Source organism: Calonectris borealis, chromosome 4 (genome assembly GCF_964195595.1).
Source record: "Calonectris borealis chromosome 4, bCalBor7.hap1.2, whole genome shotgun sequence".
NCBI classification, from domain to species: domain Eukaryota; kingdom Metazoa; phylum Chordata; class Aves; order Procellariiformes; family Procellariidae; genus Calonectris; species Calonectris borealis.
In genome coordinates this window covers 43,596,735-43,611,992 of record NC_134315.1, presented here as the reverse complement: position 1 = coordinate 43,611,992, position 15,258 = coordinate 43,596,735, and the positions used below count along the sequence as shown (strand labels likewise).

At 37.4% G+C, this 15,258-nt stretch overlaps 1 protein-coding gene across 3 annotated transcripts in view; it reads left to right on the top strand.

Moving 5' to 3' along the window:
• The window catches only part of PALLD (palladin, cytoskeletal associated protein), a 209,152-nt gene that overhangs the window by 158,527 nt on the left and 35,367 nt on the right, over positions 1 to 15,258 (top strand). For all 3 annotated transcript variants that reach the window (XM_075149366.1, XM_075149367.1, XM_075149368.1), the window contains one exon: positions 10,910 to 11,605. In XM_075149366.1, coding sequence (XP_075005467.1) covers positions 10,910 to 11,605 — 696 coding nt within the window. The remainder of the gene's footprint in view (positions 1 to 10,909; positions 11,606 to 15,258) is intronic.

The window sequence follows — 15,258 nt, the reverse complement described above, 5'->3', positions numbered from 1 at the left end:
AAATGCAGATGTGTCCTTACTGTCCTCTTAGGAGAAGTCCCAGTCTATGTGGTTGCTTGTTTTTGGCCAATCACCATGTTGGTTACTATTTTATTTGGGAAAAATGAAACTTGGTCCTTTCTCTTATTTTTCTCTGGGTAAGAAGGCTGACTTCTTTCACTGAGAGCTAAGCAAGATTCAAAACAGTTTTAGAGAAGGGACCAGCCATACAGAATCACTGGCACAATATTTGGCCATAACAGGTGTTTATCATTACACAGTTTACCTGTATGATTCCTCTTTTTTATGGCATTATACATCACTTAAGGCACAGCTTAATTCAGGGAAGAAATCCTTACTGTATAAGTCTCCCATACTCAAGCTTACTTGATATATGTATTTGAAATGAATCATCTTTATGGAATGTATTTTCACTCAAAAGTACAAAAGCAATTATGTGCTCTGTCATTTATATGTAAGGTATTACATTTAAGCTATTCAGCACAATGCGCTGTACAGTTAGTTAGCAGTTAAAAATGTGTTAAATTCTCACCGTTAAATTACTTAATCTATTTACCAGGGAAATACTGTTTAAAATTATGTGTTGCCAGCACAACAGGTTAGTTCAAGCTAAGTGTCTGTGTCCAAATGTGTGTTATTTCAGGATACGTTGTTTCTCTTTGTGATGATAAGGTATGTGAGTAGTTCTGGTCAGGTCTGCTCAATCTGTTCAGGAGCAGAGTATATTCTGAATATTTAAAAATATATTTTGACTGCAGTGACATCTGTGTACTGTGTTTTTGCCTTTGCTCAGTAATTCTGTGTAGGTATTCATTTTTTGTTTTATAACAAGCAATGGGGAAAATACAGTGAGGTGTAGCATTCAGTCATGGAGTAAGGCTGCAAGTCTACTTAGTCCTTAGGATTTGTCTAAAACATCTTCATTATAATTATGTTTATCATAATGCAGTTGTAATAAGCATTATTATGTTTATTATAATGCAGTTGTAATAAGCAGTAGCTCTGCATATCTAAGAGTGCTTTAGCAACATTTTGGTATCAACATTTTTCTTCTCTCTCTTATACTTTGGGGAAGATGCCTTTCAAAAACAAAACAAAACCCCAAAACTCACACTTCTGAAGTACATGTCTGGCTAGATAAGAAGTGACATTGCCCTATAAACTATTTTATTTTCAAAATTAGTCCAGCAAGATGAATGGAGATCCACCATCTTAAAAGATTATTCCTGATGCAGAATAGGTCACAGTAGTATTCATCAGGCAGGTATCACTGAAGTTGGTGCAAGTTGCTGATAGGAAAAAAACGTGATAAACCAAAAAGATGTTATCGGTCTACATGAGCAGATAAAGTTATGTGTACTGTTATAGCCAAGTCTACAAAGAGTTCTTTTTGGTCTTCTTGATGCAATAGGTACATCTGCCACATGTCAAGTGTTTTCATTTTACTAAGGTATTCTGTTGCTGCTGTTTTGCTGCCTTGTGCTGGAGTTTTCATTCTGTTCTGCAAGGAGTGTAGCCCGCAAAGCGTGTTTTGGGCATGAATAGATTGAACATTTGCCAACTCTTTGCAGAAATATTTATGTGCAATGCTGCAGCACATGCAAACACTGAGGACACTTCAGCTATTTTTTGTATTCAGTTTCTTTGCAACAAAGTGAATATTTCACTTAACCAGAGTTTTGGCTATCAGCTAGCCTGTTGGGGAAAGAAACCTGAAGCAGTTTGTCCATACCTGAACAAACTCTTAACTGCAACTGAAGCCAAGCAGCTATGTAACATGGAGGGGGTAGTTATTTGTTCCTTGTTTCAGGTGCCAGAGAACAACATCAGGGAAACAGTGAAAGGCTGTTGTTTCTTCAATTAATGAATGAGATGGGCTTCACCGGTGCTTTTAAAAGGCTGTCTAAGAGGGCACGTGGGAGGAAAAATTCTCCCAGTAGATCTGCAAATGTCTCTGGATGATGCCAATCCCTAATACAGCAGTAATTTCAGATACCCTAGGAAGTTTGCAGTGTGCAGAGTGACTACACAGTTGTTCATCCTTTTAAGAATCTTTCTTTTCACTGCCGTAACTTTCATTGAGATTACCAACCTAGATTGCATGACAGGGATATAGCATCCTGCGCTGGATCAAGCACAAAATATAATTGTGTTAGAATTACCTTGGTTGAATAAACGTCACAAAAGTTGTGAGTAGTGCTGTAGTGTTATTTTCACTTTCTGATGCTCTCGAGAACCAGGCTGAAAGATTATTACTGTCTTTAGCAGTTGCTGTTACTTCCTGGCTCTTCTCCTCCTTCCATAAAAGTTAGTGTATGTTGTTGATAGGGTTACTTTTGTGTGTATAGAAGGACTTCAGCAAGAATGGTATAGTACTAAAACTTTATGGTACTAAGATGGTGCTGCTGCCTAAAGTGAGTAAGTCATATTGTTGTAGTGGGAGAATCTCAGATGTATATATTTATTTCATATAAATACCAGTTTTTATGCATTGATTTCCTTTCCAGTGGTTCCTTTTCATATAGTATGTTAAGAACAGGATACCTCCAGTGAGTTCCAGTAAAATAGACTATTCATGGATCAGCTGGTAATATCCATGAGGCAGCAACCTGCTCAAATGTCAGAACCATTTGTGAATACAGAATGGCTGGTAAAAGGGCCTAGAATTTGGGCTCTAAAACTACCTTGATTTCTTCAAGTAGTTTTAAAACATAAAAAACATTTAAAACATTAAAGTTTTAATTTTTCTAAAAACACTCTGACAGCAACTGTGTGCTCCCTTTAATGTCAGGGCATCCAGTAGTTACTCTATTTTTTTTTTCTCTTTAATATGATGCTCATTCTTCCTCCTGAAAGTATCTATTTCAGTAGTACAAAGCAGTCGTCTTTACGTGTAACCCAAAGAACAGACACTTGACAGATACAGGAATATTAATATTGAAAGCATGGAGGTCTAGTTTTAAGCCCACTGTAACTGTTTGTGGGTAGGCATAAAAATAAGCAAATCTCCTAACTTTGGTGGCTAGCGATAGATAAAATGTGATGATTTATAGAGCATCTTGTTAATCAAATATATTAAATTTAAAATAAATTTAAAAAAAAAAAAAAAAGATGACAACTATGCATGAGCTGTTCCAGTGCCAGCACTAAGATATGTATCATACTGCATCTAGAAGAAGAGGAGTGGATGTCCATCTTTTCTTCTATTCACTTTCAGTTTTAGGCTAGTACAGTTTTTCAAACTTATATATATATTTTTTTCCCCCCATACTTACTTTGAATATAGACTAACCAATCAGCACAGAATATAACCTTCCACATGCTATAGCACAATCAGAGGCAGAAGACCTATTTGTCCATTTGCAGGCCAGTTCATCCCTGCATTCCAAGTCATGATTTCCTACACTTTGGGGCAATTCAGCTGTAAATTGGAACCTCTGTTGCTATTAGTGCCTTGTTACAATTTACCTCTTAATAACATAACACTTTTTGCTTCCTTTATTAGTGAAACTTGCTACCTGTGTGCGCTAGTTATGTAACACTATTGAATTACCAAACCAGACAGATTTTTGACTACCAGACTAATTCTTACAATCTAACCCTACCAGAGATATGAAGCTTAGCCTTTTAACTAAAGCTGTATTGTGTCTTTATGACTTTTGGGAACAATGAATGTGCACAAGAGCACAATTTCCTCTCTTTCTGTACCCAGGCTAAATGTGTTATCGCACTGGTGCATGTTTTGAAAAATGTCCCTGCAGTGGTATAGAGAGATGAAAAATGGTTCCTGTCTCTAAAAGAATTGCTTGTGTTTGCTGAATACTGGCACTGTCACTACTGTTGGTTTCCTTAGTACAGAAATTACCTTGATGCCTTTGACAGATAATCAAACCATAATGGAAAATGGGCACAGGTACAACTGCCACTTTTTAGGATAGACAGAAAAGTTTTTAACAGCCAAATTACAGCAGGATTTCCTTACAAGAGAGCTCACAAACAATACAGGTACAATGCAGATGGTTTACATTTATCTTCTGTGTGTATGAAGTTTCTCAGATGAAAAGTCAAGCTTAGTTTCATAGTGTGCTCATAATACAGTACCTGCGTTAGCTCTTGCACCATACTGCTTTTCCTGAGAGTGCGTTAGGTTACAGTGAAATCAATTATAAACACTCCTGTATATTAACCTGAAATATGGAAAATATTATTTGTCACAAATCTGCATTTTTCAAATTGTTAAGCATTGAAGGGCAAGTAATAAAAATTTTAAAGGTTGCAGCTGGTGGAGATAGTTTCTAGTTATAGCTCTCTAGTTATTCAACATAAGGATTAAATTGTAATGACAACTCTGCATCCTCCCTGAAACCTGTTAGTATAGACAAAAAATATCTTTGAATATTTGCAGGGTAGAACCCAAACGGTGTGCTGGTTTTTGTTCTTCCTTCCCCCCTGGTCTTTATTTTAACTGATAATTCCAGTCTTACATAAATGTGAACCCCTGCAGGATTTAAAACAGTCCACGTTTGTTTCTCACAATATAAGGGATTGTTCAGCATCAGGAAGTTTAATGCTTGGGTAAATGTATTTGTATTAATACAGCCTGAAGGCTGTCCGTGTGTTGAATACTCGGCAGTTTTTGTAAAAAGGGGTATCTCTTCTCCCTTTACTTCACCTTCTTGCCCTGTCATACATGTACATTTTTAATATTTCTAAAAATGAGTAAATATTCCTTCAATGGACACAGTGTAGTTGGAATCACCTTTGTATTCTGAGTATTTATTTTCAGTACAGCTGTTAATTCATCCACTGCTAGCTTAAGTTGTTTTCATTTTTAACAACTCTCAACTGTTAATAAATCTGGTGGAAAACCTTAAATTATATTAGGACTTTTGTCAGAGGACAATTCCAGATATCAGTGACTACTGTCAAATTTTGCATAAGTTAGTATCGTGCATTTCAGTCTCTGAAACAGTAACCATCAGAAGAAGTCTAGAAAACAGTACCATTTATACCAGTAAAATACAAATGTTGTGGTTGTAGAAAGCAAACTAAACAGCATGTTTAAGAGCTAGCTTAACAGCTACCTGGCAAGTCTGCCATGCCAGCTGCTGAAGAGTCACAGATGCAGAAGCGCTGTGAATCTTACCGAGTGAGGGAACCACAGCAGCCCCCAGCACTTCCAAGTCTTCTACCAGTTATCCAGTTCGGCTGCCAAGGAGCTAGAGAGGTATAACTGAATTTTATTACATTCCAACTTCAATAAATTAATAAATTATAATGAAAAAATATTCCATCCATTGTATAGCTATCTAAATATAGATATAAATATATACATTTAAAAATATATCTAAACATAGATATTTACTGACATGGAAGTCAGTGTTACCTGAGAAGAGCCCTTGCCTTTTGATACAGCATGATGGTGACTGTTTCCCTTTTTGCAGAGCTCTGGCATGATTCTGAAGCATTATTATTGAGTTAGAAGCTAGGTCTTCATTGGAAGGTAGATTTAATGGAGGTGAGTAGTTGTTACCCCAAGACACAAACACAGAGGTTTTGGGGCAATGGTTTCAAATATTAATTTAGAAAACTTGCTCAAGCTTAGTTGTGGTTAATTCTGGTTATTTTCATTCAAAATATTCCCGTATTTTCATTTCAGAGGTATTTTTTAGTATGTTTCTGTAGAACTGCACTGTCTGTTTCTCAAAGGGCAGATTGCTGGAAGGATTGTGAGGGGGCCAGTCTGCTTTCACTCAGGAATGACTTGAGGCAGAAGTGAGCCCATTATTCTTCCATACATGAGATACATAGGATTCTTTCTTTTAAACAAAAATCGCTTTTCTTTATCTGCTTTTCATTTGCTCCTTTTCTTTTGTTAAGATCATGAGGGAGGACAAAGGAGAGCCAAAATCAGGAAATTTAAAAAGTTATAACATAGAAAAATGTATTTAATCTTAGTTCTTTATCTGTGGTGGTTTATTTCAGTATACTTTGTATATTGTGTTGTAAAAAACTGAATAAACTTGAATGCCCTTACCACACTTTGTGGTAGACACTACCTGGGTAGGGTTCATTTTGTGTATAACTGATTCCTCTCAAGGCATGGACAGCATCCCCCCACCTTTGGAGAAACCCCTCTCCCAAGATAGAATGGATATAAGGGCTTCCATATGAACTTTTGTGTTTAAAAGGTACACGGACTACAGATGATTACGCTGCAAATAGTAGGGTGTTTCCCAGAAGAGGTTTTGGTGCATTGTTCCTCCAAAGAAAAATTTTTTAATGCTCTTTACGAACCCAGAGATGCAAGATAAAAATGAAGTTGCTACATATCATAACATTGGGAACCTGTGAATGAGCCTGACAGAGAACTTTCAGTATGAAGGATTTATTGCATCCCTGAAAATGCCATCTGCTGTAATGTACTCTGCAATCCAGTAACCAGTTCCTTTTGAGACTTTGAGATGTACAGCCATCTACCTATCTCCCCTCCTCCATAGCACTGTGTCCAGGCACTTGGCCTGGGCTTGGAGTTACAGTTCCTGATGATGGCTGTTACCGCTTTAGTTCTCAAAGTCGAGGACTGCTCTATTAGTTTTCAAAACAATGTGATACAAAGAAGGTATCAGGAAGAAAACATTACGAAAATGGGATAAAAAGATAAAACAGCCTATTATAATCTAAACCAAGTGCATATCTCAGAACATGAATTCTTGAGTAACTATTAAAATATGCCATATGTACTGACATCGTTAGAGAAGATTTGGAGCATCTCTGTCCACTATTTTCTCATACAATCAATGTGTTTTGCTTTTAAAAAGATAACATTCTGTAGTTGCCCACCAAGAAGCCTAATGTCTCTAGTCTTCCCTTTGAACATCTGTTTTCAAATGTTTCTCACTATCATTTAGCTCCATTTAGCTTCATTTCCATGAAGTAAGCCAAAAAATTAATTTTTAAAATTTTTAGTTGCTATGTCTTCCTTTGGTTGTTTGTTCTTAGAGAGGACAGAGAGGAAAGCAAGGTTGTAGAAATACTTGGGAATGTGTAATATTGCATCTTGTTATTCACCTGTATATTAAATAAAGAAATGCCTAAATAGCATAGAAATATCAAAAAATTATTCTAGCTGTTCAATGTTTAATATTATAAAGAAAAGGAAGACTGACATTGTGTAGCACAAACAGTGCTCCAGGAGTAACTTCTATTCACTATCACATCCTCTAGCACTGGATATTGCTAGTGATGCAAACAAATCCTCATCCTTAACTGCTGAACAAACTGATTTTCTTTCCCCTCCTTCTTCTCATTCTCCTATCTCTTTCCATAGTTAGAAATATATAGAAAAGTGGAAAACAACTGAGACAAATTTATAACTGAAGGTGGAAAGTGTGTGCCGTCCTGTTTTAGTAGCTGATAAGAAAAGATTAAGTATCTTAATAGATAGCAAATCTGTACATATTCGAACTGTAAATAACAACTGCATAAATACTGTTTTTTCCCTCCGTTGCAATTAATGTCTGCTTCAATTAAAATATTACTGCTTTACTTTTTGCATTTCTTTATTGGTTTTAGCATACCTATTAGAACATCTGAAAATGTATATAAAAATCTTGAGTAAGAATATCTGGTATTGAAAAAAAAATTCACAAATACTGAAGCAGACCTTTTGAAAATATTTATGTACCTACTAGGCCTCCTTTTCAGTGAGTTGCTGAAATTTCTCAATATTCACTTTACTTATGATTTTTTTAATTACTGATTCACTGATTGAATTTTACTAAAAATTTACTTTTAACTGTTCATTCTTACGTTGTTAAAATTCATTATTTGGCAAAACCAAAAACTCTGCATGAGAAAGTAAGTTTTATTCTCTATTGTTTAAACAAGCTTGATGCATTCCCTGAAAGCATGTGTGCCCTTTAAAACACTGGGATTACAAAACATACTTCAGCTAATTGGAAAGAGGATGTAATTACAATTAAACTAATTTTTCCTGTAATCTCATCCAAAAAATCTGATTTTTTTTTTAATTGCCGCTTTTGTTTCCCTACTGATGAGGACAACATAACAGACCAATTCCCTTGCATCATTTTGACTGCTGAGCATTCTATATCTGTGGCACAGCAGTGTTATCTTTCAGGGACCTACCTATGTAGAGCTTCCATTGCTGTTGGTGTCATTGCAAAGGAACACTTGTGAATTGATTATTCTTTTCTTTTTTTTCCTTCTTCATAATGACACATCCCTAGGATACATCTACTCAAGAAATTAATAAGTATAGGGCAGCATCTGCTGTTAAAAGACTAGCTCTGAGGTGGAGAACATTCCTGTGCAGAGGAAATGCAAGGATCATGCATTTCTACCACTAGAATGAAAATTTGCTCTAAGATCTTCATGTTTTTTGCTACGTGGACTGATGTGATAATGATTATGTTCGCATGTTATTTTTCAAGCAAACATACGCTTGCTTTGTCTGGACCCTAAGCCCATCAAAAGCTTTGTAAATGGAATTAGTGCTGTCCTGAACGAATAAACCCTGACTTACAGGCATGTATACTCCTGTGGCCTCAAGTCAAGCTTAGTGTGAGAGCAGAGCAACCTCACATTTGCCTGCCGACCTTTTGTAGACATACACTCCATCTGGTCTTTACTTCTGCCCAGACTGGTACAGCAGCAGTTCCGTGGCAGGCGCTGTAGTAGTATACTTACCATTGACAGGGCCATAGATGGTCATTTGTGTTATGCTGTTGGCTGGGCATGTCGCCATGTGACTTGGCAATGAAAATAAAAAAGTCCCAAGACAAGACACTCTGACTTGCTTTCAGCACATGTTGGGTAAACATAGGAGTGTTGGAGACAGCTAAGTTTCTTCTATATTCAACATACCATTTACAATACTAAATTTCCTCCATTTTTTTTTAACCTTAGCCTCTCTGTAATAAATAAAAAAAAAATATTGGGGGTGATTATGGTGGAAAATAAAATAAGTATTATTTGTAAATAATTTTAGAGGTATTGGACAGTAGGTCTGCAAATAGTCAGACTAAAGATGCAGAATGAGCTGAAAATAGAAATCTTACAGGACTTTCTCTTTCCAATCAGGGGTGACCTGAAGTATTTCTGTCATCAGCCAAGAAAGTTAAATGATGATGGGAACTAAAATTGTGTTGCTTTAACCCATTTAGGGAAAGGAGACTTTTATGTAATTTAGCAAAAATTGAAGAATAAGATTCAGCCCATGTCCTATGGAGTGAAAAGTTGAACTCATAGGGATTTAGAATCTCTATTGTCAACATCAAGAAATGAATTGTAAAATTTACAAGTGAACTGCAATGTTTCGATGTTCTTGTTGCTGATTTAATTAAAAAGGAAAATGCAATCTCCTTTTAAGTACTGACATACGTATTGTTGGTGAGATGACTGTTGCTAGAATTGAACCATCTTTATGACAAAAAAGAAAAAAGCAACGGTTAAATGTGAAAAACTGATTTTTCAGTTTTCTGTCCTAAACAAGCTTGCTCCCCTTTTTCTTATCCAGACAATCTCCTTTGGCCTGAGATCATAAGCAGAATTATTGTCAGAAAACACTTTCTGGGAAATGTGGATGGTTGGAATATCAAAATTAATCTTAGAGTGGAAAATACGATGATATTACCATTTCTGATTTTGTTGCTACCAACAAAAGTGTATTGTTGTGCCAGAATCATACATTCATATGCCATGCATTAAGTCGACAGCTTCTAAAATTTCTGCTTAAATGACCTAAATTATATATAAACAATGACACACTTGTATATAATAAAGTATTTATATATTAAATATACAGAAAAGGTATATGTGCGTATGCTGAAATTTTGTAGACATCTGGAGTATTGAGATAAAGTTATGATTTCCAGCTGGAACATGACAATTTTTAAGCAAGTCACTCTGATATATTTTAAGATGAGAGACCACACAGTTAATTTTGATCTCAACATCATTCAAACAACTGTATTGTGGACAAAAAAAAAGCCACTGCATGGTCTGGTTTGCTTCACTGCTGAATATTTTGCTTTTTTTTTTTTTTTTTTTTACTTAATTAACAGTTTTGAGTGCTCCTGCATTTTAGTTTTTTAGCCTTTATTGTTCTGCTAGTGAACGTCTGCATTTCTGAAAGAAATTCTCATTTCTATTTGAGCTGATAGTACTGCAATTAGCAATTCCTTAGACCTGTATTCAGTATCTACTAAGACACATCTCAGAACCTACAGTTAAGAATAAAGCCTGGAAAAAAAAGTGGGACTAAAGACATGGAGAAGTTCAGTTCACCATTTCCTTAGGTTACAAATGTTTCTTGGAAGTCTTCTTTGCTCATCTAGAGATACATGGATGGTTCTAACACAGAAGTTGGTCCCTTGTCTCCAAGTACCTCATTAAAAGTATGGCAGTAATTAGGTCTACCTGATCGGCTCACAGAGGCTACGGCAGAAATCAAGGCTGAAGTTGTCACTGGGTAAATATCTGAGGCTTATTACTGAAACAGGACCATTGAATGAAATAGGCAAGAAATCAAAAGAAACCTTATTAAGAACTTCATCATTTTTACCGTTACTTATATTATCTGGATTGCTCCTTTAAAATATCCTAAGTGTCTTCAAATTGTCTTATAATTTACCTTTTTTAATAATTGAAGGTTCTGTTAACTTCTATTATGCATATACCTTTTTTCCCCCTTCTTGAGCTCAAAAAATGGACTTTTGTAGCAATGTTTTAGCTCTGAAGAAATAGGGCTATTCAAGATATGCAAATGCTTTGAACTTTTCCTGCCTTCTGACTCTCCTAGACCATAGCTCAGTGGAACTTTTACTTCCGCCCTGACCAGCACTGCATGTCTGATCATCTTTTTGTCTATTTTTCCTTCCTACAGGGACCCTATAAAAATACAGCAGCTGCAGAACCAAATTCGTCTGGAGCAAGAAAGTGGCCAGTGGTATCGTCACCAACAGCAACCTGATCATCATCAGCACCCTCCCTCTTCTCCTTCCTTTCCTCCTCCCCCCTCCTTCCAGGAGCTTGAGTCCAACCAGTCTGTCACTTCTCCTGTGCCAATGAGTATTCTTAACTCTCATACTTCCCCAACCATGCAGTCTTCCAGCTCCTTCAACTATGCTCGGCCTAAGCAGTTCATTGCTGCTCAGAACATCAGTCCTGCTTCAGGTTATGTGACTCCATCTTCAGGATCATCTACATCCAGCCTTCCTTCTCCTATGTCTCCAACTGCTGCTCAGAAACAGTTTGGGAGAGTGCCCATTCCCCCCTTCTCTCAGCAGTTTGCTCCAGAAGGGGAGTACGCCTGGTCTCCTTCTTCTCCATCCCCTCCGCCCCCGCCTCCACCTGTCTTTAGTCCAACCGCGACCTATCCAGTGTGTGATTCCTTTCCACTTCCACCTCCTCCACCCCCTCCTCTTCCTTCACTTTCTTCACCTTCCCACAGCCTGTCTCCCACTCCCAGATTTCCTAATTCCAGCCAGTCTCCAGCAGCTTTTCTCAGCTCCATGCTGCCATCCCAGCCACCACCCATTTCTGTCAACGCATTAGGCCTCCCAAAAGGAGTGACGCCTCCGTAAGTATCAGCTAATGAGCTCCTTGAGTTTGTACTGAAGATTGTACTGAAGATTATTGCACTTGCTTCATTTTATACTTTTCTAGGGTCCTTTGCTGCTACCTGCTACCTGAGAGGGAGGGATGTGTGAATTATTTGCAAATGCCTCTGTGCTAGACATGGGATATAATTTTCTAACCCTCACAGAAGTGAGATTCTGAAAAAGTCCTACAGTAGGAACACAAAAGAGGAGAAGCTAAAGCTTTAAATTGGAGTTGATGAAAATATGAAAGCAGCAGCAAAAGGCTCTGCATGCCCAGGGCGGTGGAAGGAGATCCAAGAAAACCCTTCTCATGACCCGGTTCTTTTAAAGTCACATACTCAGTGATGTTTGCAGTCTATGTTCCCATTACGTCTGCAGGTAGAGGAATATCGAGTAAAGAGAGCATTGTTGAGAAGTCCCTATAGCTTTGTGATACTTAAAGTATAAGGTATTAAAGTATACATCTGACAACAAAGTGGTCATAACAATATATTGGCTTTTGGCTAGAGACTTTGTTCTGAGGAAGTTTGGAAAAGGGTTTAGGAGGGGATTTAGAAAAGCAGTGCATAAAAACAAACAGAATCCCTCCTCCTAACAACTCTGCATACTTGTTTTCCCCTTTTGTCTTCTCTAAAGGCCAAAATAGTATTTTGGAGCATGTCAGCTCCCATCATAGATCAGTTTGTCTTTCCACTGGCACAAGACTCTCATTCCATCCTTAGAGAACAAAGAGACATGCTGAAGAACAAAAATGAGAATAGCTGTATCCAAGGCTTATTTATAACTTTGTCTAGAAGTTTGTCTAAACATATCTACGGTATCTAGGTGACTTGCTCAGCTACATACCGTTGCGGTGGGAACTTCTGTTATTTCAGTCCAAGATATGAAAAGGAAGAGAAGGAAGAAAGCGGACAGATATCAAAGTAATAAATCATGTATATGCTTTAAAAAGCATTTCTTTATCTTGATTTCTGTCATGTGGCTCATTATGGAGTCTGGCCATAAAACAGATTTAGGAGAAAAATTAATAAATAGTATGGTTTGCCCTTGCACTCATAATAGTTGTGATTTTCTGTCTTACTGTGTCCTTTGCACGGGCTGAGTTTCTCTATTAATACCGACTGCTGAAAGTTGCACGATTAATTTACTGACAGCTTGACAGGTAAGCACAGCCCACAAAAGCCTGCAATTACCCCTGATTTTCCAGGAAAAGCTCTGGTACAGCTATGTAGTTCTGGATAGGAACTGGATCTCTTTCAAGTTCCCTTCTGTGTGCTGTGAGGGTGACAGCAGCAGCTCGAGCCTCTGCTGTGTCCCTCTTTCCCTGTTATGCTACATTCATGCACACATGTTCTCACTTGGGGCATTAGTGTGTTCTTCCTCATTCTCTTCGATCTTTGGACAGAGAGACAACTCTGCGAGGATGCTTCTCCCTTCCCCATGCCCCTCACTTCCCCAAGGCCAGCAGCCGGTCTGGGTATGCACGTGATGGTGTGTCTATCCTCTTGGGACAAGGCTGCAGCCTCAGGCTCTGAGCTGAGGATGAGGTGGTTGGCTGTTTGGCCTGCATTCCCTCAGGAAATGTAGTCCAGATGGGAGCTGGATCATGTTAACTATGCTGAATATATATGTGTATAATTTATGTATATGTATATATACATATGTGTATATATATATACACAATGAGCATTTGTCATCTGAATTATAATATTAAAACATGGTACCAGACGTACTGCGTGATGCAAAAAAAAAAAATCTATTGTTATGTATCTTTGATGCCAATTTTTCCCCGGCCTCTCCTTTTTCATTTTACTCTGTAGTTTACTAATGTCTGATGTGTCTTGCTGAGTAAACCATTCTGTTTCCCATCATTCTCATACTACTCCTGAGCAATTCTTCCCCTTGCCTCCCTTCCCCCCACTGCTTTTGGTCTCTTCTGCTTTGTGCTATAGTCTCAGTTCTTTTTTCCCCCCACCTTCACTTTTTGCTTCTTCTTCCTTGTCTTTTGCTCCATGCTCACAAATACTCTTTTCTTGAACACATTTGTCTTTCTGAGATGTTGTATTTTTGGAGCCACTCACAGTATTCCATAACCTCAGCCTATAGTCTCACCACGTACTCCATGACCTCCAAGATCCATTGATTGAAAAGGATGATGCTGTTTCTTGAAAGTGTGCTGTACAGACTGGATGCAAGAAATGAATTGGAGCATTCAAAGTTTTGTTTCAGTTCATCATCTAAAGTGCTAGTCAAGCCATTTAGCTTTGTCTCTGCTTCTTGATCAGTCATATAGTGGTGATATTGAGAATATGATAGTGTGTTGCTGAAAGTGAACTGGACAGAGTTTGAAATACCTTTCATGGAAAGGAGGTACATTTTTTACTAGAGACTTCAAATACAGTTTGAAATAGTAGGATTTCCTCTTTAGACAATAACTATGATTTATTATTATATTTTAACATCAGTGGAAGTAGACTTGGACCTGTCATTGCATTTAGATACTTCAACACTTTCATATCAACTGCCTCTAGCAGATAAAATGCTCTTAAAACAGTTTTCCTGTCTGCTTTCAATGTTTCCCTGGCTCCTTTCTCTTGCCTTGTCTTTTTTGTGTGTGTATTTCAGGGTTGGTAATTCACTGTTCATGTTTTGATTATATGGTCTGTTTACCATGGTTTACTCTCTTCTCTCCCCGGCACAGGTACTGTGACACTGATAGCCAAATATTTGAAAGAAAACAATAAATATTTAGCCTTGTCAGAGTCTCCTGTAATTAACAAAAACTTTGTTTGGCAGAGTAAGAAATTCTGCAAACTATTTTTATAAGTTATGCATCTTGATATACTGTGGAATTTATTGAATAATTGTTTAATTTTTCATACATTTCAATGCTTTTTTCATTACTAAATCTTAGCACAATTACAGATGTGCTCCTCAGAATCAGTACTTAGTAGGCATCATTCTTATTTTCTTCAGATTGCTTTTGAGGTAGGAGCAGAATAAAGGTAAAGTAATAAACATTGCAGGTGGAGGTAATTATTTTTGGAGGTTGTCAAAGGCAGCATCAGTAAAGTTTTCTGTAAAATAGAAGACACAGTGGTTGTATACAAACCAACAAAGTCTTCATTTCTCCTCATGGAGTCAGACCTTCCCTCCATCAGCTTTCATCAGGCATTTCCTTTCCAGTGTATGTATCATCTTCGTTCTACTTAAACAAGAAATTAATCCAAGGAGGTGTTGTGCTTCTTGTTATATAAGAGGTCAGACAAAACATTTCTAACTCTCTCTTCCATCCCCGTACTCTGTCTGTGAGCCCATGAGCAGTAAATACCATGCTAATGTTTCAGCTCAGGGTTGACGTTTTCCTTGGTTTTGGACCCTGAGACTCTGTGGAAGTGACAGCATTATCTAAACCAGCTTGATCAAATGAATATTCTTTACAGTTGATAGATTTGGAAACATTGCACTGGGGTTTGTTTGTTTGTTTGGGGTGGGGGTTTTTTGTTGTTTTTTAACAACACGTAGTCTTACAGCTTTGCCTGAATCATGGGAATAGCTACTTGTGAATTTACTACGTTTTATTTGGACATCTGAAACATGGAAAGCAGCTTTGTGACACTAGTACCTACTA